Source organism: Metarhizium acridum (assembly GCF_019434415.1).
Source record: "Metarhizium acridum strain ARSEF 324 chromosome Unknown scaffold_141, whole genome shotgun sequence".
Taxonomy (NCBI): domain Eukaryota; kingdom Fungi; phylum Ascomycota; class Sordariomycetes; order Hypocreales; family Clavicipitaceae; genus Metarhizium; species Metarhizium acridum.
The window spans coordinates 2034952-2060026 of record NW_027094020.1 but is presented as its reverse complement, the minus strand read 5'-3'; the positions used below and the strand labels follow the sequence as shown (position 1 = coordinate 2060026).

Below are 25075 nucleotides of genomic sequence, written 5' to 3'. Positions count from 1 at the left end.
CAGGCACTGGAGCACAGCGAGGACCCTGAGGCGCAGGTGCTAATCAACTCAATCACAAGACATGCGGTACCTATTCGCGGCACGCGCCCCTTCTGGAACAGGAAGAGGCAGGACCTCGAGGCCTATGCCTACAACCTTGGATGTCCTGGTGCATTCATCACATTCAGCCCGGCAGATTTACACTGGCGGAGTCTCTACCAGCACATGCCCCGATATGATGAATGGCTGGCTGCGTCCGAGTCCGAGAGGATGGGTCTCTCGCGCCAACTTTTGCGTCAGAATCCTCACATTGCTGCTTTCCATTTCTACCGCCGATACTGTTTCTTTCGAGATATCGTGTTAAGCAAGAAGTTCAACATTACGGATTACTGGGATCGGTATGAATGGCAAGGGCGTGGCAGTCCGCACAACCATGGCCTGTACTGGATGGAGAATTGCCCAAGAGTCGACATGGTGGATGAAGCCGCTCGTGATGTTTTTGCACGCACGTGGGGATTCCACATCACTGCCATTAATCCTGAGCCGACTAGGACTATGCCCCAGGGTGAGGGTAACCCCCTGAGCGTAGATCCACTGAGTACAGAACTGACATTCCTGCGTCTCTCACAAATCGTCAACCGCTGCCAGCGCCACAGATGCAATACCACATACTGCTTACGCGTAAGGAAGAGAACCGTTGATCTGGCGAGGGATATGGAAGGCGCTGCTGCAGATATCGAGGCGGCCAATGCGGCCAATCCAGAGCGGGAGTGTCGTTTTGACTTTCCTCGTGCCTTGCGGGAGCTGGCCGCAGTGATCAGGAAGGAAGGCAAGTCGTACTATGTCTTCGAGGCGGCGCGGAATGACAACCTCATGAATCACTTCAATCCCGCCATTATACTAGGCTGGCTAGCCAATATCGACATATCTCCTTGCACCAGCCTACAGGCGGTTATTACGTACGCTGCCAAGTATTGCAGCAAATCTGAGAAGAAGACTGAGCCTTACTGTAAGCTTGCAGACCAGGTTTTGCCGCACACGGCACACCTTCAGCCGCTATTATCCTTCTCCTCTCGCCTGATGAATAAGCTGATTGCCGAGAGAGATTACTCGGCGCAGGAGATTTCCCATCTTCTCCTTAACATTCCTCTGCAGGAAGGCACGCGGATGGTGGTCTCTGTCGACTGCCGTCCTTTGGAGCAACATGCACGTTCGTATCGCGTGGATGAAGATGTCAACGAGACCGTCGGCAGCTACAGGAGGTATCTCGAGAGAAATGACCAGCACGAGGATGCAACTTACCTCGAGTACCTGCAATCGTATAATCTCAAGACGTGGAGGAGACTCGCTGCCAACGCGAAGAAGAGAGTCCTGTCTTACTTTCCTCGATACAGGTCCGTGGAGGCATCTCCCCAGTTTGGTGACTTCTGCCGTGTTAAATTGATGATGGCTCATCCGCATCGCTCTCCAGAGGAGTTGCTCACCGTGGGCGGGCAGCGGTTCGATTCCTTCGCGGCTGCGTACAGGTTTTGCAGAGAGCAGCACCGTGACACCCATGCGGACGATCATTATGGGGAGCCAGATACAAATGAATTGAGGGCTGAGGACGACGAATTTGAGCTTGAGGTCCATGAAGAGCCCATTGTGGATGAAGACTGGCATGAACTCGCCCGCATGCTTCCCGACCGCCCGCTGGAGGAAGAGGATATCGACATGCTCGGCCGCCGAGACATCGACATCAATTATGATTGGACCCCTCACGTTGGACGGTATACTGATGACGGTATTCTCAAGGGCGACTACTGGAAGCAACGCAAGGCGGCAAACCGCCTTGACCTTGATGTGGATCATCAGCCCTTGGAAGCTCGAGATTCCCTAAACCGGGATCAGCGCTTAGTATACGATACCGTGATGGACCACTTCCTGAATCAGGAACCCTCTCAGTTGCTGCTCCATGTGGATGGTGGAGGTGGTACCGGGAAGTCATACCTCATTAATTTGCTCTCCGCGCACCTCCAAGCCGCTGCTGCCGGGAGAGGGACACCTGTTTGGCGTGCCGCGCCCACTGGCGTCGCGGGAAATCAGATATCGGGCACTACTTTGCACTCCCTGTTACACCTTCCAATCAACAAGGACTTCAAGCCCCTCTCGCCCACTGACATGGCCCAGCTCCAGAAGAAGCTGAAGGACATCAACTACCTGATCATCGATGAGAAGAGCATGCTGGGACTGCGACAGCTTTCTTGGATCGATGACCGCCTGCGCGAGGCGTTCCCGAGTAGGAATGAGGAGTTCTTTGGTAGTCTTAACATCCTTCTGGTTGGCGACTTCTTCCAGCTTCCACCCGTGCTACAGAAGCCGCTCTATTACGATAAAGAGGTGCAGGGAGTGGAGATCAAAGGCAGGAACGCATATAGACGCTTCGATAAATCAGTCTTCTTGAAGGTTGTCCAACGGCAACGGGGCGACGATCAGAAGGCGTTTCGCACAGCTCTCGAGGAATTGCGGCTCCTCCAACTGTCAGTCGAGTCCTGGAAACTCCTTTCCGGTCGAGTACAGGCGAAGCTAGATGATCTGGAGGTCGCCAGGTTCGCCAACGCCTTGCGAGTATACGCCACGAAAGATAGGGTGAACGAATATAACCACTACCACCTCGACCGCCTCGGCCGGCCAGTCATTCAGGTCAAGGCTAAGAATGTCGGCCTTGGCGCGGCTGCGGCGCCTGATGACAAGGCGGGCAACCTTGCGAAGCAGATCCCTATATGCATTGGCGCCCGTCTGATGCTGACATCTAACCTTTGGCAGCCAGTTGGTCTCTGCAACGGCGCTCGCGGTACCGTTTACGATATCGGCTGGGCACCGGGGGCTGACCCAGTCCAAGACCCTCCCTGTGTTATCATGATGGAGTTTGACAAGTACAGTGGACCTGTGTTCCTGACCACCGCTGATGGCAGAAAGATTGTCCCGATTCTCCCAGTAGACAGGGACTTCCTCATCGGAAGCACTCTCTGCACTCGCACGCAGTTTCCCCTGATCGTATGCTACGCCATTACGGTTCACAAGTCGCAGAGCATCACTGAAGATGTCATCGTGACAGATCTCTCCTGTCGGGACTTTCAGACTGGTTTAAGCTACGTAGCTGTCTCTCGCGTAAAAACGCTCCAGGGCTTGATGCTGGATGCGCCCTTTGATCGTGGTCACCTGTTTTACGAGTCTCCACCAGAGGGTATGAAGATGAAGATGAGGGATGAGCGGCATAGAAGACGACAGGTCCTTACACGGAATCCATATAGGTCAGACCACGGCTCTGCATAACTAGATAGCTAGCTAAATGTAATGGCTTAATAGTTGCTTGGCCCAAGGACTCCCAGCCTTCGGATGATCGTACCCCTTGCACCCACAGCTCTAACGTGCAAGGGGTGGCGTAGTATTTTAGCTTAGCAAGGCTTTATATGAACATAGAGATTCGTATTGTCTCATACCAGGGTGCTCTGCTTGCATGTGACCTGAGGAACTACTTTTCCCCTTTGCTGATTGATGCGCTATGCAAACGGCAACGCTGGCCGAGTTGAGCCGGCGGCCAGATGAAGCGAGTTTGGCAAATACAATAACAAACCGCTCCGGTGAATCCAAGCAGCAGCGTGGCGCAAGACTTGACTTCAGCCAGTTCAGCCCACGATGACTTGCTTTCGGCAATACTAGGCTGGGCGAAGTACTTCACAGCTTGTTCAATTTGCTATGCCCAACGGGCTTGCAAACTCCATACAACTAGCACCAAGAGTCCGTGACAGTGTGACTTGTGCTCCGTAGTGCTGACGGGATGCAGAATCAATGTGATACCACTAGTTGCGTGGGTGAAGAATGCCTTGTAGACAGGTCAGCAAATTCAACGCATTCGACATACCAAGATATCATGCCACAGAGAGGAGTGAGCAAGGACTATAAAAGGGTGGGTGGAACAAAATAAAAAAGAGTTATATTCTGTATGAGCACCAACTGCCATTGTGCTGCCGTGCTCTTGACTAACTCGAATTGCAAACTCGGATATCCATCACCGCTCAGTTTGCAAAACAGTCGGTACCACTATCAGTCTCTCAAGGCCTCCAAACAGAACCCATCTAACATATATTAAGACTACCTGCCTCTCGCAATGCGATACATTGTCCACCATTCTTGACCGTCTTGACTGTCTTCCACAGTACAAAAGCCTAAGCTTGTCCAAATATCTCGAAATCTTTGTCTGCAACATGCAAGGCTCCGTGCTGTTCCTTTTACTCGGCGTCCTCGGCGTTGCAAGTGCCGCTACATTCAAGGACTGCGGTACGTGTCACTAATCGTCTTCCAAATACACGCGTTTCCCGCTATCTGGTATCTAACCGGCATACAATGACAGGAAGCACTGCCAAAGACCTAAACATCAAAATCGCAGGATGCCCCGACGCTGACCCCGTCTGTCGCTTTCCATCGCGCCAGAACGCCTCTATAGAAGCGACCTTTACCACTCCGAGCCCTTTTCAAAACGCAACAATAAAGCTATCTGCCTCGGTAGGTATTATCGACATCGATTTTCCACTGAAGCCTGCCGAGGCATGCGGCCACTGGGGACTGAAATGCCCGGCGGAAGCTGGGTCGCGGCAGACATTGAAAGTCGAAGTCCCTGTAGAGAGTTCCTACCCCAAGATCGGAGTTGAAGTAAAACTGCAGTTGGTTTCTCACAAGGGAGACAAGTTAATTTGCAAGTTGTTTCCGGTGGAGATTCAGTGATGGGGAAGGATTGGATGGAATTGCTGTGTGCGGGAATTCTAGCTAAAATGGTACGCAACTAATTAATTCTGTGAGAAACGAGCATCTTGGAACAATAATCCATCACATCTTGGCTTGTATCCATTTGAGCAAGGACGCTTCATCAGTGGTTGTCACGGACCGGAACTTGGACCATTGCCAAGTTCAAGCATGAGATCGTCTCTCGCTTCAAGAACCTTGCCAATACCTTTCTCACAGCAGCATATCCATGTGAATATGGAGGGCCTAGTTTCTGTTCTGCTGTAGACGGCGCTATATTTCAGTAAAACTTGCAGCCAAGCAATTACTCGTTGGTAACCGCCTCATTCACACCGCTCAATGCAATGGGACTTGTCCAACACACCTTCCTCCTCATCCTCGTCCTCCCTCCTCTTTCTTCCCCGCTTTGCCCAATGCTTTTATTACCCTCTCTATCAACTTAACCTCCCATCGCGAACTCTTTGTAGCCGTGAATTTGTTACTACTGACCTCCCGATCTTCTGAATCAAGTTCCATTTCCCGATCATCTCCCGTCCATGTAACGGCTACATCTGAAACCGACACCCAACGAGTCAGTCAATATGCAGACTGATTACGGAAAAAGTAGTTCGGAAGACATGACCACGTTTGAGAACTCTACCAACCTGGGATCCTACTGGTCACTCATTCTCAGTCCAAGCTCGGTTCCAGACTCGCGAGCCAACAGGTCTAAAACATGGGCTGATCACGAGAACCTGTCGGCATCGCACGAGCCAATCGAATGCGCTTCAAATTTCACCAGTTTACCGGGACGGAGAACGCCCTTTGTCTTCCGCTGGGAAGGGCAGCACAACGACAAACAATCCAATCATACGTACAACCACACGAAATGGGACGCTTTGCTTGACATCACGAAGCAGATCAGTGGAGACCAGACGAGTGCCTACGAAGGAATTTTTCACGCTGGCGGTCGTCACATTGTGCGCCGAATAAAACCTGCAGAGCGAGACGAGTTATGGGTAGCACGAATACCAATTATATCTGATGTATCAGTCTTGGGATTCGACTCTGGCTGGTGGACAAGCGAGAAACAATTTACAATGGAAAGCGAAATTGCAACCGTGAAATTTATTTCCAGTCCACCGATATCCCCGTACCAAGAGTCTGGTGTTTGCATACAGCACGGGCCTAGAAAAAAACCCTGTAGGAATGCCTTACCTATTGATGGAATATATCAGAGGCAATATGCTATACGACCTTGGTGGCCTAAACATCCTTTTGGAGGAGCACAGAATCAAGTTGCGCAAGTCGATAGCGTCTACACAGGTGATTCTATTTACCGCGTTGGCTTAATTTGTCCACAGTTGACCTCCCCAGTGTAAAATAGCAAATGCCCCTTTGGACAAGCTTGGGTCTCTGGTATTGAAGTCCAATGGCGACATCGATATTGGCCCGCTCCCAAGCCAATTTGGCTTCAAAGGACCGTTTGATTTCATGACGGATTACTTCTCAGCTTGGGCGGCACACAACGCAGAGTTCAAAAATATATGCCGACTGAAGGATATGCAATTGATTCGGGCTACTGAATCCTTTCCGCAGCGACTAAAACTAATGAGCAACGCGAGAATGATCGCCAAAACCTCCCGGAACTACCCTATTATTCACCCTGATTTTCAAATGCACAATCTCCTGTTAGATGATAGCTACGATATCGTCGGTGTGATAGATTGGGAATTTGCACATACAGCACCTGTTGAGATTTTTGCCGCGCGGATGAACATGTATGCCTCGTTGGATTCTCAAGGAGAAACCATTAACTTGGTTGACGAAGGGAAACAATATATAGCAGATATTGCTGACACTGAGATGAACCTGAACCCATCATGTAGACTTTCGGGAACTTTCGGAAGTATTCTTGGGGAACTCGGTTTGTGCATGCACTTTTATGAAGAGGGAATAGCGCTGTCATTTAATCGAGTGCTAGATCGGGCCGAGAAGCTCTATCTAACGCAGTTGTAGTAAATATCATGTGCTGCCTTTACATTTTCTCTATTGCAAATGTGCTGGCATTCACGCTTAGCATACTCTTTCAACTATGTCCACCGAAGGAAAGGGGATAGATACTAGTAGAATCCTCGTCAACTAAGGCCGAGTATAATCATCATAAAACACACTTATGTCTTATGCCCGAACGTGGCCGCACTTTGGACAAGCGTCTCCTCGTTTGATGCCGGTTTGCTCGCATTTGACATCATTATTGCACTGACCGTAGGGACTAAGAGGCATTATTGACAAGTGGACATGTTGTAACTGAGTTGAAGGGTATGGTAACAAATTGTACGTTTGAGAGGAAGTGATGATACGAGTTATATTCTGTGCGAGAAGAAGTCGCCCTCTCAACCTGTCAAGTGTCAAAGCTCAACCAGGAGGCGTTGGTGACGGCAGGCGGACGAATCTTCGCAGTAGACACGCCTTTGACCTCGCCTGTGTATCAGCTGAACACTTGAGACGGTTGCTGTGATACCGGGTCTCAGTAATCGCAGCAAAGCACAAGCAAACACTACCCGCGTAAAAGTGTCTCTCTGGGCCTGGAATGTTGAAGCTAGCAGATTCAAGTAAATTCAACAACACGGCATAGTTTATATGAGGTAAAGGGGCCACTCGAGCTACCGCCAAGAATGCCTCTTACCCCTCGATATTGGTTCCATGGCAGCTTATACCGATATAGACCTGTTGGTCCTACGCTACGCTGCCTGGTAGAAGAAGCCACAAGCTACGACTCAAACGGCGACATTTGCAACATCATTTACGGCTTTGCCAGGGTAACTAATATGGATATCGCCACTAATATAATTCACCTCTTCATATTATTCGTAAGAATAGCTTCACTTGGATGAGTTATTATTTAAATAGTTGCAAATTCTTTCAGCATCTTATTACATGTAGCTCCATCACGTTTTTGGATATATCATTGACCAAGACCGCAAGGTTTGCTTGCATTGTATAAAACACGTCTCTGTCCGTTTCCCATAAAGAAAAGGACAAAAACGTATCTTCGGCTAGGTGGAGCAGGATGAGTCTCAGGCAGAGAGTATCACTTTTGAGGAGGTCAAGAAAATATTGGCGAGCCCACGGTAACTTGTTGTAATCTAGCGAGCATCCGTGACGGCGGCGGCAAGACCCAAGGTGTTACGAGCACAAGGTATGAATTGTAGACAAAAACAGGCTAATTGGACAACTTCTCGTGCAGACACAGAGTTACACGTCACTCGCCCCTGTTGTTGCGCCCAAAAATCCTCTGCCAGGCAACCTGGAGGGCCATGTCTTGGAACGCAACGTCCTCGTGGTAAGGCTTGGTCGTCCACACACTGCCAGACTTCTCGACCTCATCCCAGGAGTCCTTCTTCTCCCCTCCCCTTTCCCAGTCTTCCCGCGCCCCCTGAATGTCGCTGTTGGCGCCGCGCTCGCCCATGCCGATGCCGTCCACATACTGCCACTGCGCCATGATGGGCGGCATCACGCTGTAGGCCACGAGCTCCCCGGCCTCGGCCATGCCCCCGACAATCAAATCCAGCGGGGCGTCGAGGTTCTGGGACGTCTTGACCAGCAGCTTGGCTGCCCCCGTCTGGCTGACTGCGTACGCGGTCGTGCAGACAATGTTCCCTGCTTTCCGGATCACTCTCTGGCGGCCGAGAACCGTGCCGCCAAACTCCTTGCCCGGCGGCACGGCGGGGTCGTCGTAGATCAGGCTGATGTTTCTGTTTGCCTCGGTGTCGTGACAATGCCCGAGACTGAGGATGTCCCAGTGGTCGCTCTGCCACGGATCGTCTGCTGCCTCGGTGCCGCGGATGGATTCGTCCGCGTCGTCTCTCCAGCGGGGATTGTGCAGCCTGGTCGAGTTGATGCTCGCTACAAATTTGCGAAAGTGTTTATTCATGTTGAGCATGATTTTGCGAATGTTGACGTCCCAGGCTGCGTCTGATTCAAGGATGATGACGGGCGGGAGGTTATTCCTCAGCATGGCTGACCAGATCTGCGGAATTATTAACAATTTCTCTTTGACGCATGACTTGTAGCATGATTTCCCCAGCTTACATTTGCGTGCGCTCTCCAAGCTCCCCTCTCGCCTACCTTTACCGAGCCTGGTGATTTACTAGGCGGCATGCCTGCATCGCTCATCATGTCGGGTTCAACGGCGGGCACTTGCTTCACCTCTACGCCAGACAGGAAACATTGTAGCGCGAGGGCGTCGAGGCGATCATAGCGCTTCTTCATGTTGATGAAGTAGATGCCGCTGAAGCCCAAGGTGCTGTTGCCAGCGTCCCGTCTTGACGCTCCAGCTGCCTGGCCAGACGGCCGTCGCTGCTCCTCCAAAGCCGACAAGCTGGCCGACGTGGAATGCCGATGAGCCGGAGCGGGCGACTTGAGCAGGACGAGACCGAGCAATAAAAGCACGGCGGCGGGAGCAAGCGCTCGGAAGACATACTCGGGGCCGACGCGCATCTTGACGACGGATCGGGGCCGCACGACAAGCCGGCCTCAGTCCCCAGGGTGGAAATGCGTGTCAATCAGCAAGCCTCGCTTCTTTCAGAAGGGCAACACGGCGTCGGTTTCAGCGAAATCCTTTTGCAGCGGCCATTGTCTTGCTTTTGCCGCGGGCGGGTGGTTGGAGAATGGGACAGACGCAGCGAGCATTAGCACATTGCCATGGGAGAGCCCAGCCCAGTCTCTTAAGAGCCAAGCTGCCGGCGCTACGGGCAAAGCGCGATTCAGAACGGCATTTGGCGCAATGCCGCGATTGATGCCGCGGAGCGAAGCATCAATAGCATCAGGGTCGAGCGATGCGGGTCTCGAGATGGGCAGGACCATGGACAAATGGCGCGTCGTATGATGGGCGAAACGCCAGGGGCGGAAGGATTCAAAGGGGAGCTGAAGGATTGTCGGTATGCCATGTTGCCGCGCCCTTGGGGAATGCAAAACGCAGTCGTCTCGTATTAACGCGCACGTATTACACCGAATACGGGGCTCTTCTATTCACATTAATTCCTGTATTATGCCCAACCCGGCCCTCATGATACGAACGCAGCTCCACACACAATACTGGCAAAACTCGAAGGCGAACGTGTGCCCTCCCTCTTGTCGCCAAATAGGAACCAACGTGGTAGAGTACTACGTGGCACCGCGTCTGGGCGGGTTGGTAGAACTCGCCGGACACGCAAGCCATGTAAGCGAGAGTTCTATTACTCGTGGGAATACCTATTTGTCCATGCGGCCTCGACAAAATGTTTCCTATATTGTTGTGGCGCTCTAGCAATGCTGCGGGCACGATATGCGAGCGTCTCATAGCGCGTATCGTATAAATAGAGAAGCAATGCAAATTCAGACCTTGAATGTGTAGCCAGGTGTGAAGCAAGGGCGGTTAAAGCTAACAAGAGGTGATAATTATAAAGAGCATGTACGGGGAGAGATGGACTTGATTTTTTAATAAAATCTCGTAATATAAGTTATTATTATATGTATTACGCGGTCTATTACGGTTCTCTGGCTTGGGTACGGCCGGGCATATTATGTTGTTCTCACTGGGCCCTACCTAATGTAGTGCTAGCACGACAAATTTAGATAGATTGAAAAAGTATTAAAACGTAATTAATAATTAAATAAAAAGGGTTGTATTAATATATAGGTCCCTGTGCATAACCCCGATAAACTCCCTTGTTAGGTCACTCATGGCTAAACGAGCAAGGGTTGGATTGTATTTGCTGCGCAGTCTGTATTACGTACTACTATTGCGATGCAGTCAGGTAGTTGACGACAGGCTAACCCCATTAGGTTTTCCAATTATATGTCAAGGGTTCTATCCGCCGGGGTCTTGACTCGGTGCATCGACGAGCAAATAATACACGGAATTATACGCGGTGATATCGACCGTCAATTCCGAAGGCTGGTACGAAGTCATTCCACAAGGAATCGCATCAGGCACAACGGCAATGTTTGCCGAGGGAGAAGTATCGAACACGGAAGACATGGAGTTTGCAAACTAGAAGCTTGACGATGCAAAGCAAAGGTCGTGTATGCACTTTCACACACATCACGAATGCGTCGACGCTAAAAGTTGGCGCATTCTGTTGCCAAAAGGAGGTTGAGAGTCGGTTAGACCAGCTCTACGGGTTGTCGCGAGATTCTTATTCACTCTTGCTGGGTATTCTGTCGCATGCTTAGTAGGAAAAGTCGACTGGCCTCTGTGGATTATGCTGCAGAGAGGATACCTTGTTTTTGGGAAACGAAGACTTGATATATATGCCAAGACGGGGATAGAAAGACTTGTCAAGACGCTTGGATACGACTACAAATCCAAAAGAAATAGGGGAACAGAGGAGAAACAAGGCTTCCATCCACTATCCATTGGCTATCTATACACGACGTCAACGGAGCGCATCGTCCCAAAGAAACAACCCGTCCATGTTCCTTACCAACAAGCAAACATTCAGTCCTATCCGCCAAGATTCTTGCTCACGTGGGCCTCACAGAACTGAACCCTCTTGCCCTTATAGAAACAAGCAACAGCAACATGTCTACTTTGAGAGTCATCATCATTGGGCATCGTCACTGACTCGCACAACAGCTTGCGGAAGCCCAACCCAGCCCCAAGCTTATATATGCATCGAATGCCACACAAGTAGCTGAATGCCCGGCAAGGCTTGAAAACTACAGTCGATCAAGGTTGGGCCGACGGTGATAAAAGGCAGCAGGATGATGGCACGTCTGACGTCTGGGAACAGCTGGACGAATTTGGAAGGTGCGACTGTCAAGTTGCTCAAGAGCCGAATGCCACCCCGCAAATTGGGAAAGCGGGCGTGGCGCCAGGGGAAGCACAGACCGAATGCAGGCCCTCAGTCGAGATGCCAACATGCGTGTTGGTGCAACGAGAAATAAGACGTGAGACATGGCATGGATCCCAACGTGGGCATGCAGTGTCACACCACTTGCTGCGCGGCGCAGACCGACGTTTCCGCTGGTTGGGCACACGGTACGGAGTATGTAAATATAGAACATATATATATTCATCTTGTGCCCTGGCCACGGCACTCGAGAGTCGACGGCAGGGTCAAGTATCTCTGGGGAAAAAACACCATGTCAGCACTGGATGATGTACCATCTCAACACAGATCAAAAAAAAGAAAAAGAAAAAGGCCACCCACAAGTCTTCATAAAGGTGCCATGCAACACGTCCATCAAGCCAATGGACCCGAAATTCTTCCTGCCCTGGACGTGATGGCTCTCGTGGCTCATGACGCCCGCCACCTCGCCCAGCTCGTGGAAATACAGGCCGGCCAGCTCGGCCACGACGCCCAGCAGCAGCATGGTCGGGAAGTGCGTGCGCGTCAGGGCGACGGCGCCCATAAAGGCCCCGAAGCCAACCATGAGAAACTCGACCGGGTGGACGTAAAAGGCGCCGAGGCAGACCTTGTCGGCCATGCGGTGGTGCATGGCGTGTACGGGGCGGTAAAAGAGGCGCGTGTGCATCAGCCGGTGGATGTAGTAGAACAGGACCTCGAAGACGAGCAGCGACGCAAACACCTCGACGACGAAGCCGCCCGCCGTCGGGAACCCCGTCACGGATATGCTCCTGCGGTAGTCCGGGGACAGCGCTCGCAGGCACGCGACGTGGACGACAAACGTGGCCGTCAGGTTCACCACGGCCCAGGGCACAAACTTTCTTATTCCCGGCCGAGACGCCGCATGGCCGACGTAACGGTTCAGCGAGTACGCGAGCGCGATGAAACTCTGCACCGCGAAGCTGGCGTACGCCTCCCTCAGTCCGGCAGGGCAGCGGTGCCAGAACGCGACCAGCGGTCCGATCATGGTACTGGGCTGGCGGGTATCACGGAAATAGAACACGGCGAGGGGGATGAGCTGGATGGTCGCTTTCATGGCAATGGGAGCCGCTGCTGTTCAAGGGGGGGGAGCGGGAGGGAAACGCCCAGGTATATACTTGCTCGAGTACTATTATATGCTCCATACTCCGTACTCTCTGCACATTGCCCTTTTTTTTTGCCCGCTGCCCTTGGAACCCCACTCACGGCATACTTCTTCCTCTGCGTGATTCACAGATGCAAAGTTGCCTTGGTGCGCCGTCTGTCCGCTCAGGCTCAGGTGTGACGACGATCTTGGCGCAGAAAGGGCCGAAAAAAACGAGACAACACAACAATAACCACTCAATTGAGCCCCGTAACACTCGCAATATGGACCGTATTGCTCCGTGGGTTGGGGACACTGCGGCAGCAAGTCGGAACATCTAACCCAAGTTTAGCATCATACATGCGACGATGGGCCAAGATGAGGTACCATCATCTATGAGTACTTCCCGAAGCGGCTAGCTTCCCGCGGTTCGATTCCCAATGCTCTCTGGTGCTCCGTACCGACGCCTGATTCCGAAGCCCGATCCCGGACGCTGTTGGCGCCAGATATCATCCGTTGCGCCTCCATCAGTCCCCGACTCCCGCCTCCCTGCCGCCTCTTCCCGGCGTAGCTTCTGCGGCCTTTGTGGAATTCTCTATTGTCTCGTTTGGGAGCTGGCTGGTCGCATCCCAGATTGGCCTCTGGAATGCCTCCCGTCTGGCGCATAGACCCCCACAGTCCTTTGATTACCGCACAGACAGCCGTCTTGACCGGCCCGTCGAGTGTGTCCCTTCACCTTGGCTCAAGTCCTGCAGGAGATAAGTGACTGTTATCTTTTTTTTGTTATTGTCTACTAGTATTGTTATTTTTTCAGAGGCCACGGCTCTATTCAAGCAGATCTACCTACAATGGTGGTCCGGGTGTCGGCTGAGATACATCAATCATCTGACCGATGCAGACAATAGACGTCACCTGGTGTGTCTTTCCGCCCAGATCAATACTTGTTCCTGCCCCGTTTCCGACAGAGAGCCTTGGGCTTTTCTATTCATGCGGCCCCACTGGTTACTTCGTGCTCGACATACAATACGACGCAACGTCTTCCACCTTGACTCGGAAATCTCACCAGAATCATCTGTTGCTCGAGAGAACCAGCGAGGAGATCCTCCACCGTCACCTTTAAACACCCTGACGTCACATGATGATTCACCGGTCTCGATCTAACTACCTGTGGGTAAATAATGACCGACCAATCATCTTTTACTAGTCCATCGCCCGATTTGGATAGAGGTCGAGCATTTACTGGTGATAGTACCCAGTACCACGTGTCTTTGAACAAAGAACCTACGTACCCAACTCAATGATCAACTGGCCAGCGACGTCGTCTTTTTTACCAGAATCGACCCAAGTCCTGTAGCCCAGGGGCCTAGAAAAGTTGGATGGCAGGTTCTAGCTGTGCTTGGCCTGCTAGGCTACCAGACTGACATTGAAAAATAAAATAATCTCGGCTTGCAACGCATGCTCTAGTTCCACCGTCACAGCTCCCATCTGCTGAGAGAAATACTCGATAGAGGTCCAGCCCAGCTATTTCTCCTCGCTTACAGATAGGGAGAAACTCGACGGGCCTCGCGTGCTGCCGGTCCACAAGTTGCCAGCCAGGAGGACGGTCACCTGGTGACAGCTACGGGAACAAGGCTAAATTCTAATATAGTGCTCATGGGATACAGAACTGCTCTTTCAACCGTATCTTGTCCCATTATCAGGTAGGGCAATTTTGCGGGCCGCTGGCAAGTTGAAATATTTCCCCTCTTCCACAAAAACTCAAGCTGTACTTTCTCTTTTCTGGCTGCAAAAGCTAGCTGATCTGGTGAGCTCCTCATAAACTCTTCCGAACGGGGGCCGACGTCTCGACGCCAAAAGACGACAAAGTTCTCTTCCAAATTTCTCTGCATTGTCATCAGCAGCTTGTAGAAAAAAAGTCCCAGAAGACGTTGACAGATAATTCGGGATACGCAAACGCGTTGACAGTATGACAGCGGTTCTGCATTTCTGCCCATTCTCTGGGCAGCATAGGAGGTCCACTTCACGCTGTCTGATGGCGCTGAGGAGGCGGCCGACTTCCTGACTATAGGCCTTTTTTCTAATGAGCACAAAATCAGCACTGATCTCTAAAGGACTTGACTCCATTCCCAGACGACCAGAACCATGGTTAAATCGTCATCAAAGAGAGGGTTAGCAACAACAGCTGCCATATTCCCATGCATGAGAACGAAGGAACCCTCGTTGGGCGTCTTTTGAAGCCACTTCTCCTTGACATACTTTTTGAAGTGATGTGATGCGTAGAGAATCTTTGAAACGCCTTGTCCATCTAGCTCTTCGCCCGGTTCTTTGTCGACTTCCTTGTCGACAAGCAAGAACAGGGCTTTGAGAAGCGCGAGCAGTTCCAAATGTCTCGTGCTCCTCAATGAGCGCGCCAGGGTCGAGTCCATTGATTTCTTAAAGTTACCATCTCATAGGGCGGATGATTGCGAACTTCGATGCTAGCCGGGTCACAGCTCGATAAGGATACGTCCCTAGACGGGAGACCTGAGTGCGCCAATTCTGCGAAACTCGAGTTGCCAGAGCTGGATATGTACGTCTGCAAGCTGCCGTGCAGTTTCATAGTAGCCTCTGTAAGTCTGTCGGGAATCTACCACCGGGTGTCCGTCTTCCGGAAGCCAAACTCGTCGAGATTTTGGCTGGAACTCGCCACATTGTGGCCAGCTCGGCGTCCATGTTCTCGTCAATCCACGGGACAAGCAAAGGTATTGGGATTTGGAGAGCCCATCTATCCGAGTTTTCGAACTGAACAAAGAACAATATATTGAATAAACCGCACATTGATGGCCGGAAATACTGCACGCGTCGCCGTGGTGTCAAGATGAGGCCAGGCGACAAATGGCTTCACTGTCAATCGACTGGGTAGAGTAAGGCGCTTCTTGCGAACTTTATCTTCTGCGACGGCGTTCTTCATTGGGCAGGTCTAAGGAAGTTGTCGCGTTGTAGCCAGCCGACAATACCTGAGGTATTTTGGCCCGCAGAGTGAGTGCCTGCTTCGGTATCGCCAATGTGGACATTTTATTCTTGGTCTCAGTTTTCATGTTGCAACAAATGCTCACTCTGCAATGAGAACCCCGCCGCCCTAGGTAGGCACCTACCTAGGTACTTAAGGTCAAGTGGGACCAGCTTCAATGTTGCCATCAATTTTGGCCCCAACACTGGCATTCAGCCCAACACGAGTCTGGTCAATATTTTCAAGCCAACCAGCTACCTAGTACCGGTACACAATGCCGAATCCCATCATCTTCATTCAAGTAACACTGCCGAGTGCCCTAACCGATTGATCAAACTTTGCGTTCAACATTGTTCAACTGGCTCCAGTCTGTAGGGAGGAAAATGGGCAACAAGATCAACGCGTCGCAGTTCTACTTTGAATACAAGGGGCATGCCATCTTGGACATCAGCGCCTTCCACAGCATAACCATCTCGCAACGACCGACAAAGCCTATCGTATATCTGGCGGGCGATTCGTCACTCGACAACAAGTTCTGGCTCCCATCCAGCTCCCCTGGCGGCGAGCGTCTGACCGTAGCAGTTCCAGAAATATACAAAGCCGCTCTCAAGCCGCCTCGTCCAAAGCCTGATGTTGCCTTCTGGCTCAATCACTACCTGGGCAGCCGAGCCACGGCGCTCAATCTCGCTGTTGAAGCCTCCCTGCTGCGGGAGCGAAACAGCGACCTCCTGGCGCATGACGAGTTCATCAGAGATCACATCCGTGCCGAAGACCTGCTCGTCGTGTCAGTGGGCGCCAACGACATCGCCATGAGGCCGAACCTGTCCACCATATGCCACATGCTGCTGCTCGCGTGGCTGACGTCGACGTCTCGGATCCAGAGCGGGGCAGCCTTGCCTCTTCGCTACTTTGTCAACATGTTCAAGACGCAGGTTGAGAAGTATGTGGCCAAGCTGGTTGAAAAGCACAAGCCCCGGGCCGTGGTAGTTTGCATGATTTACTTCCCGCTCGAGGCACAGGCTGCGAAGCAGGATAGCTGGGCAGACGCCTCTCTCGGGGCTCTAGGCTACAACCGATGGCCCCATCGGCTCCAGGCGGCCATCACCAAGATGTATGAGCTCGCGACGCAGAAGGTCCAGATCCCTGGGCTTTCTGTGATCCCAGTAGCCTTATTTGAGACCCTGGATGGGAAACGTGGCGGAGACTATGTCCAGAGGGTGGAACCGAGTGTGGAGGGCGGCCGGAAGATGGCATCTCAACTCGTTGCCGTGATCAACCCGTTGCTTGGAACAGTCGAGTAAAGAGGCAAGAGCTGTGCACTACGTACCCGAGTGTAGTCTTGATCACGGCAACATCTCCAAGAGGCGACAAGAGACACTCCTTCATATATTTTGTTCCACGTCTGCAACTCCCGAGGGGATGAGGAAACGAGCATGAGAAGCCAAGCGAGCCAGCCAAGCGAGCCGGCCGCCATCTTTGCGCTGCCTTCTCTGCCATGTTCACAACCCTGTGTTTGCATGTGACCTGGGCTAAAGCCAGCAAAGCTTTCGATTTGAAGGTGGCCCGAGTCAGTGTGAGAGAGGAAGCCAATTTGTCTCCCGACTCCATGCCCTTATGTAAAAGCAAGCCGGATAACACTCGACCCCGCTGTTTGGCAGTGGTAGGACTCTATCCCGATTTAAAACTAGCTGAACAGTCTGTATGGCTGAGGGAAGGAAAGATAGAGTTTTTTTGTGGGTTCAAATCTTGATAGTCCTCCAGCTGTTATCGATGATCAACGCCGGAACCCTACCCATCTCCACATCCCCAGACAAGAACATGCGACGGCCGTATCGCACCTCCTGAGTCCTGACTCCTGAGTGCCGGAAGGCTGTTGGTACCTTGCCAGATTATTGGTATGATTACTAGGTATGATAAGCTAATATTGAATTTATACGTAATTTGATGTACTGAACATCTCTTCTTGTCTAATTGGTTACTAGCCCCGGTTGTGGAGGCGCCAGCAGCCCTCGAGCACTCCAAGAGATGTCTGGTGCAAGTATGTCGATATGACCATGGTTGTATGGCGGGAGTTGATAGGGAGAGATGTTTGATTGCTAGATAGTTATAAGAACTGCGCATTTTCCGTGGCTACACCTCCTGAGACCCTGAGTGCCAAGTAAATGTTAAGCGCAAGGTTATGAAAAAAGAACAGCTGGCTGTTGCTCGATTTACACAAGGCACCATGGGTATCTGGGAGTCCATCGTGTCGCCAACGCCGTCACTCGACGTGCCAGGCCTTGAGTCTGTCGACATCTCGGACAAGGCAATGGAGCGTCGCATCGTCCGAAAACAAGATTTTCGGATTCTGCCGTGGGTGTGTCTCACATATCTCTTAAGTACATCCATTCCATCCCCGCCCGTCATGTTGCTCCATGCATGGCCACAAACTCACCAGAATGCAAAGACTACTTGGACAGAGTCAACCTGGGCAATGCCCGAACCCTCAACAATGACACCCCAGAAGACAACATGGTTGTGCAGCTCAACCTCACGGGTCAGCGGTACAATGTTGCCGTGGCCCTCTTTTTCGTTCCATACGTCTTAATGGAGTTTCCTTCCAATATCTTGTTAAAGTACTTCTCCCCCAGCCGCTGGATAGCCCGCATCATGGTCAGCTGGGGCGTCATCACCATTTGCACGGCCGCCGTCACAACCTACGGCGGCCTTCTTGCCGTACGCATGGTCTTGGGTCTTGCCGAGGCGGGATTCTTCCCCGGTATGATGATGTACTTGTGTTTCTGGTACAAGCCCGAGGAGCGGGCAACCCGAATGGCCATATTTGCGACTTCAGTTTCGGTTGCAGGCGCCTTTGGGGGCTTACTCGCCACGGGCATTTCATTTCTCAACAAAAAGGCCGGACTGTCTGGCTGGCAGTGGCTTTTCATCCTCGAAGGAATCCCGGCTGTACTAGTCGGGGTCATGGTGTGGTTTTGCCTCCCGGACTATCCTCAGACGTCTTCGTGGCTGACACCTGAAGAACGAGCATTTGCTGTGAAACGTCTGGGGCCGTATGCGCCGTCCATGAAGGACAAGCATTGGGACAGTGATGTTGCAAGGAAAACCCTGGTTGATCCTTGGTTTTGGCTCTTCGCGGCACAATACTTTCTCATGACAAACTCCCTGAATGCATTTGGTAATTTTGCCCCGACGATTGTCGCAGCACTGGGATACAAGGGTTACGAAGCCCAGTTGTTGACGGTGCCGCCAAACGTAGTGGCCATGGTGATTGTTATCGGTACATGTCTTCACAGTGACAAGACTAAAGAGCGGCCGCGACACATTCTTGGCGCTTTGGGGTTCCTGGCGACGGGGTATTTGCTGCTTGCTGTCGTCTCGCAGCGAGGGGTTCGGTATTTTGCAGTTTGTATTATTGCTTGCACAAATGCGGCTGTCCTACCATTTGTGGCGGTAAGTTCCATCTTCTGACTCAGCGGATATAGAGAAAGCCAGTCCTGCGAGACTCTGGGAAACTAATGGCATGCGCTGAATAGTACCGAACGGCGACGGTGCAAGGCTCAACAGCAACTGCGCTTGCGACTGGCGGAATGATTGCTATCGCCAACTGTGGGGGAATATCGGCGCCGTTCCTTTTCCCCAGCAGCGACTCCCCCATGTACAGCAAGGGAAACTGGACCATTTTCGGATTTCTCATGGCCGCGGCTCTCTTGACCATCTATATGTGGTATAAACTGGGATCTCATGCTGCATATAGGACCGGTGAAACAGATGGTGGAGGCAACATGGAGGTCTTGGATGCCACGCCGTATAATGTCAACGACCGTATGAACAAGGCATTTGGAATTTCCAAGCTAACCGACGTGGATAACTAGAGATCGATTTGTACTTGTTTGCCTGACTGGACTGATTCGACGGAGAGGATTGGTCTTTCTTTGCTGGACACAAAGCTCCTGTTATTACGCGGTCAAGTGTCTGTTTAACACGCTCATTTTGAGTCATGGGATGAGAAGAATAGTACGCATCATATCATACTCACGGAGAAAAAAAGACTACTTGTAGCCAAAGACTGGGTTGCTGATCGACAGCACAGTCGAGTGGGATGCATGTGGCAATCACCAAGTAGGCGCTAGAGTATAACAGTATAAATAAGTACATTGCATCATAGTTCGGCACCGTTTCGACCAAATATTTGATATTTACTTTCTGCTATACGTAATTAACGAGTCTGTGTGGAAGATGGAGAGCATGATGACTTGCGGATGACTTGGGAGCATGGATCCAAATTGATGTAGCATGATGTTTTCCCTTTCTTTTCTGGGAGCCCGTAAACAGATATCATTCAGCATTGGCAGATCTGAGACTACGGCGGACAAGCATGAGAACTTTGCTTTGATGGAGGAGAGAAATCTAATGCGAGGCGCAAGTATGTGCTGTGGGTTTGGAGGATGCTGGAACACATGAGACTTTATTCGTTGGGCGACGAGTGGAGGACCCACTGCTTGGGAAAGAGCTTCACACGTCAGTTTTTCGACCTCAAACCTTCAAACAAAGCTTCTCCAACAGTTTCCACGCAGCAAAGCAAATAATACTCTTCCAAGTAAAACCCTCTCATAGCCGTCGTCATTATCTGGGATCGGAGGCGAATTTCGGTCCTCTAAATCAGGCGTAGCGCGGACCAGACGCTCGCAAAATGCCAAAGGAAAAGAGCTACAACCCTGTGCAGGCTCAGCGGAAAGCTGAAAAGGCCAAGGCAATCAAAAAGGGTATGCGTTACGATTATTATTGCCATTCTATAATTCATTTTAACCATTTTTCATAGGCAAGGCAGAAGCTCAAGACAGACGCAACGAGAGATTGGCGCGCAAGAACCCGGACCGAATCCAAAAGCAGATCGATGATTTGAAGGCCATTTCTGCGGGCGGCGGCAAGCTATCACGACATGAAGAACAGTTTTTAGAGGGGCTCGAGAAGGAAATCAAGGGGGTAAGGAAAGCGAGAGAGACCCTAGGCGATAGAGCACCTTCATTTCACCGCGGTGGCCGACGAGATGGGGACTCGGGTGTCTTGGGGAAAAGACGGCGCAACTCTGCAGGCTCGAGCACTGATGAGGACGTGCCAGAGGAAGTGCGCAGGATTCCTATGCCAAGAGACACACCGCCCCCGATTCCAAAGGAAGTCCTAGACCAGTGGTACGCGAGACGGCGAGCACGACGAAACCCAAATGCCGATGCGATGCGTGAAGATATGGCAAAGAAAGAAGAGACTCCAAAGACGGAAGCACCCCCCGTCGAATCCCAGACTGTGTACGAAGCGAAACCTGTTATGCGAGATCTTCGGCGAGAAGCTGTTTCTGCTTTCGTACCAGCCGCTGTGCAGAGGAAGCTGAACAAGAGTCGAGGTCAGGACAGGTTGACGGAGTCTGAAGAGGCAGACCGATTGGGGAAGGAAGGGAATTCAAACCCAACAAAAGAAGCAGCTGAGGCGGCTGAAGATACACAACAGAAATCTTTGACTGTGACTGTGGAGGACATTGAAGACAAGGACGAGTAACTGGGACTACTAGTGCAAGGCTTCTGCAGCGCCGTTTGCTTTATCCACACGATCGGTGTTATGGACAAGTCGACCTTCATGCCCACCAGATAGCCCGGGAGCGGCGGTCTGCGGCTGACTCTGCATCTGCAGTCTGGGTTAATTTTCATCGTAGGGGTGCGTTCCTGACAACATTTCAGTGGTTACTGCAAAAACCTCGTGAGGCTTTGGCACGAAATTCCCCCGTCGCGAAGCAATTCGGACAAACGTCACAATTCAAACAGTCCTACATGCCTCAAAAATTGACGACATTACCTTGTGGACGTCAACGCCTGTCTTCACGCCTGCTTATTGACGGCAAACGACGACTAACTATTGGATGCCATCTCAGTTGCTCCGGGCTTGGTCAGAAGATTCGATAGCGATCAGAGAGAGAGAATTCCGCGCACAGCACCGTGCGACTTGATTTTGGGCTTCGAAATGTCCTGCGTTCTTTTGACTGAGCGATTTGGACGATGCCCGATCAACAGTGGGGCCTCCTCGCATTGCTTGCCTGACCCTGGTTCCGTCTTCCGGTGCATATCACCGCCTATTGTCTTATGGTGTCACCCCACGGGAGGTACTACATGTGCGCCTAATCCTGTAGTGGAAATACCAGTCAGATGGAAAATTGTGTATACCCGATGGCCAGAGGACAACACTCTCCGTAATCGTGGCAGTGGTAATATCGAGCTGGGGGTTACATTCACCTATCCAGACTACATAGGCCGATGTACATGCCGGCATGAAAATGTAGTATAGCTAATGCATCCCAGCGGGCGCAAAACGGTCTCTGGGCTCGATGTGGCTTTTTTCATATGGGTCATACGGCATAACACGGGAGAGGCGGCGCGGCCCATAACTGAAGCCAACTGGGAGGCTACATTGACTCAATTCAGTCTCGATGGTGTTACTCCTCCTCCGCCGCTAGACTTCACCGGACTTGGATGACTTGATGCTTCGGAATGAGAGCTTCCAGTGGGGCGGGCCGTCGTTGAGAACACAAATGAGCCATATAAAGTGAATTCTGATTTCTTGTCTCTTAGTTTGCAGTTTCAGTTAATCTCGACTTGACAGATCAGCAACACTCTGATTGGATCTCGCAACACTTGGGGGTTAGAAATCTGCAATTATAAATCTACATTATCAATCTGTATGCTGTTCAGCCTGTATGCCCCCGCGTCGCAACTTTGTTTGTGCTCGGCAGTTCTTCAACTTGCCTATATGAGGAAAATGACAGTGACCATCGGCAACAAGAACAATAAAACCAAGCTTCGATGGGTCAAGATGCAGGAAACGGAGCTCGGCCTCGGCCTTCGGGTCAAGTTGGTGTGTTGACTAGGAGCTGGGAGCCAGGGGTGTGGTCAAATGCGCCTCCATGTCGCCTCCACACTCCGACGACCATCAACACCGACGTTGGAAAAGGCTTTTTGACGGCAGACGAGTGGATTGAATTGTCCCCACAATCATGAGTTGATTGCGCTCGGCGCCGACCACCGGCTGGGGTCAGAAAGCTAAATGGTTGCCGCCACTACCCCAGGCCAGTTACTAAGAACTTTTTCCACCCTCCTGTTGTTATAAGGCGCCGTTTCGAAGACCGCAAATACACTTTGTTTCTTACATCCCACTGCTCTCTTGTTAGTTGATGTTCGAGTAGCAGATATAGTAACAAGGGACGGCCCCCTTCCCAACAGTGAGTCTGCCGTTTACGTAACCGTCGAGGGAGGCAATTATGGACGTTTACCAGGTAAACTCGCGAGTACTCCATGACGATGGAGAGACCAGTGTCGTGGAGAATGGCAACCAGGACGCCGTCACCAACAGCAACAAGGCCGAGGATCAGGGGACCAACAACCTAGAAAAGAAGACGACGGAAGTTTCGAGCGCATCCTACGAAGAGAGCTTTCCCGAAGGCGGCATGCGAGCGTGGCTCGTGGTCCTGGGTGCGTGGTTTGCCTTGATGTCGGCGATGGGTTTGATGAATACCGTTGCCATTTTCCAAGCTTACACACTCAGCCACCAGTTGAAGGGCCATAGTGAGGGCACTGTCGGCTGGATCTTCTCCGTCTACAACTTTCTTGCCTTTTTCTGCGGTGTCTATATAGGCCCCGTGTTTGACAAGTATGGCCCGCGGTGGTTGCTTATTGCTGGTTGCATCACAACTGTGACTGGGGTTGTATGCATGAGTTTCTGCAAGGGTACCTCCATCTTTTACTTTTTGTTGTTTGAAAGACTTTGGGACTGACTAACACAAATACAACAGAACTCTGGCAATTCATCCTGTCTTTCGGAGTCCTGTGCGGGCTTGGAACATCATTGCTCTTTACGCCATGCATTGCTGCCGTTGGGCATTGGTTCCGGAAACGAAGAGGCTTCGCTACCGGCATGGCCTCTACGGCCGGAGGCATCGGCGGCATCGTTTTCCCGCTCATGCTCACCTCGCTCTTTGACCAGATTGGCTACGGCTGGGCCACGCGTGTTCTTGCTCTCGTCTGTCTCGTCGGCGGCGTCATTGGCATTTTGCTCGTCCGATCTCGTCTTGCTCCCGCACCCAACGCCACGGCGCACCCAGACTTTCGCATCTTCAAGCAGGTCCCCTACACCCTGACCGCAATCGGCATCTTCTTGCTCGAATTCTCGCTCTTCATCCCCCTCGCGTACATCTCGACATATGCGCAACACAAGGGCTTCGGCGAAAAGTTCGCCTTCCACTTGTTGCCCATCATGAACGCGGGGTCTGTCGTCGGGCGCGCTCTGCCAGGGTATTATGCAGACGTCGTGGGTCCATTCAATGTGTGTCTGTTCTCGGTGCTTCTCTCGCTGGTCGCGTGCTTGTGTGTGTGGTTGCCGCTAGGGCATACCGCTGCCGGCATCATTGTCTTTTCAATCCTGTTTGGTTTCGGCAGCGGAACAAGCATTTCCATTGCGCCGGTGTGTATTGGAAGAATGTGCAAGACGCAGCAATACGGCCGATACTACGCCACGACATATACGGTCGTATCGTTTGCATGTCTGATTGGCATCCCTATCGGCGGCAATATTGTAGGTGCCAGCGGTGGTGATTACAAGAATCTCATCATCTTCACGGGTGCAATCTACGTCGGCTCCGCAGTGTTTTTGATGGCAGCCAAGACGGCTCATCTCGGCATGAAGGACTGGCTGTCTGCCTACTAAGACTGGACGGACAATGGGCACTCGACTCACCTGGGTTCGAGTTTATGCGTGCATCTGAAAAGCATGGTAACATTTTGCTTTGGTGAAATTCGGCGGCATTGACGGCGTCTCGGTCCAGCAGGTTTTGACAAGGCGTGGCTCTGCAGTATCTGATGATTCGTGACAGTCTATTGCAGTAGGAACTGGCTATAAATACCCACAAATAAAGCCGATTGTGACGACTAGTTGCATTTCAATATAAATTATATAACTGTTAGAGCAACTTGTTTGCGTCAAATCAAGTGATCCATGATACTACCCAGGTATGCAGCACGGGTCATAGTTGAAGGTCCTAAATTGAAACGCAGCAAGCCATGTCGGACCTCTAGCTGCAAACTGCCATCACAGCCGTTGCTTACCGTAGTGCCTTGTCTTGCAACAATTTACGGAACTTGCGCGACTAGATTCTTCACCGGCATGGTATTACGGGGCTCCTACGCTGTCATGTCCAGACGACTACAAGTTTGTACATGTCTTCTTTCTCTCTTTATTTGTTTCTCACATTTATCCGCGAGGGGCGGCACCACCACCACCACCACCACCTTCTTCTTCTTCTTCTTCTTCTTCTTCTTCTTCTTCTTCTTCTTCTTCTTCTTCTTCTTCTTC

The 25075-nt window shown here is 51.5% G+C and overlaps 9 protein-coding genes across 10 annotated transcripts; 6 read left to right on the top strand and 3 right to left on the bottom strand.

Annotated features, from left to right (window-relative positions):
- Window positions 1-4226: 4226 nt before the first annotated feature.
- On the top strand, window positions 4227-4743 carry J3458_009283 (uncharacterized protein; the record flags this gene model as incomplete). The annotated part of the gene is made up of 2 exons (XM_007809092.1): window positions 4227-4299; window positions 4373-4743. The coding sequence occupies 2 exons, from the start codon at window positions 4227-4229 to the stop codon at window positions 4741-4743; spliced, it is 444 nt and encodes a 147-aa protein (XP_007807283.1).
- A 599-nt stretch (window positions 4744-5342) lies between these two features.
- On the top strand, window positions 5343-6759 carry J3458_009282 (uncharacterized protein; the record flags this gene model as incomplete). Its single annotated transcript, XM_066119685.1, has 2 exons — window positions 5343-5943; window positions 6128-6759. 2 exons carry the CDS (start codon window positions 5343-5345, stop codon window positions 6757-6759), a joined length of 1233 nt encoding a protein of 410 aa, XP_065975481.1.
- Window positions 6760-7624: 865 nt separating this feature from the next.
- Window positions 7625-9243, bottom strand: J3458_009281 (uncharacterized protein; the record flags this gene model as incomplete). Its single annotated transcript, XM_007809093.2, has 2 exons — window positions 7625-8773; window positions 8836-9243. 2 exons carry the CDS (start codon window positions 9241-9243, stop codon window positions 8006-8008), a joined length of 1176 nt encoding a protein of 391 aa, XP_007807284.1. The 3' UTR covers window positions 7625-8005.
- A 1161-nt stretch (window positions 9244-10404) lies between these two features.
- Window positions 10405-12713, bottom strand: J3458_009280 (uncharacterized protein). The gene is made up of 2 exons (XM_066119684.1): window positions 11940-12713; window positions 10405-11855 (listed from the first exon to the last, which is right to left on the bottom strand). Coding segments are annotated over exons 1-2 (735 nt in total). The 5' UTR covers window positions 12673-12713; the 3' UTR covers window positions 10405-11853.
- A 2091-nt stretch (window positions 12714-14804) lies between these two features.
- J3458_009279 (uncharacterized protein) lies at window positions 14805-15125 on the bottom strand (the record flags this gene model as incomplete). The annotated part of the gene is made up of 1 exon (XM_066119683.1): window positions 14805-15125. One exon carries the CDS (start codon window positions 15123-15125, stop codon window positions 14805-14807), a length of 321 nt encoding a protein of 106 aa, XP_065975479.1.
- A 670-nt stretch (window positions 15126-15795) lies between these two features.
- Window positions 15796-18074, top strand: J3458_009278 (uncharacterized protein). The gene is made up of 2 exons (XM_007809095.2): window positions 15796-17596; window positions 17671-18074. Exon 1 carries the CDS (start codon window positions 16072-16074, stop codon window positions 16987-16989), a length of 918 nt encoding a protein of 305 aa, XP_007807286.2. The 5' UTR covers window positions 15796-16071; the 3' UTR covers window positions 16990-17596; window positions 17671-18074.
- On the top strand, window positions 17913-19669 carry J3458_009277 (uncharacterized protein; the record flags this gene model as incomplete). The annotated part of the gene is made up of 3 exons (XM_066119682.1): window positions 17913-18066; window positions 18135-19138; window positions 19222-19669. 3 exons carry the CDS (start codon window positions 17913-17915, stop codon window positions 19558-19560), a joined length of 1497 nt encoding a protein of 498 aa, XP_065975478.1. The 3' UTR covers window positions 19561-19669.
- Window positions 19670-20378: 709 nt separating this feature from the next.
- On the top strand, window positions 20379-21238 carry J3458_009276 (uncharacterized protein; the record flags this gene model as incomplete). The annotated part of the gene is made up of 2 exons (XM_007809097.1): window positions 20379-20451; window positions 20508-21238. 2 exons carry the CDS (start codon window positions 20379-20381, stop codon window positions 21236-21238), a joined length of 804 nt encoding a protein of 267 aa, XP_007807288.1.
- A 1184-nt stretch (window positions 21239-22422) lies between these two features.
- On the top strand, window positions 22423-25052 carry J3458_009275 (uncharacterized protein). 2 transcript variants are annotated; one of them, XM_066119681.1, is made up of 3 exons: window positions 22423-22949; window positions 23004-23454; window positions 23520-25052. In XM_066119681.1, exons 2-3 carry the CDS (start codon window positions 23175-23177, stop codon window positions 24428-24430), a joined length of 1191 nt encoding a protein of 396 aa, XP_065975477.1. In that variant the 5' UTR covers window positions 22423-22949; window positions 23004-23174; the 3' UTR covers window positions 24431-25052. The 2 variants fall into 2 exon arrangements, with proteins under 2 accessions (XP_065975477.1, XP_007807289.2); XM_007809098.2 differs by having other exon boundaries at window positions 22423-23454.
- Window positions 25053-25075: the final 23 nt, after the last annotated feature.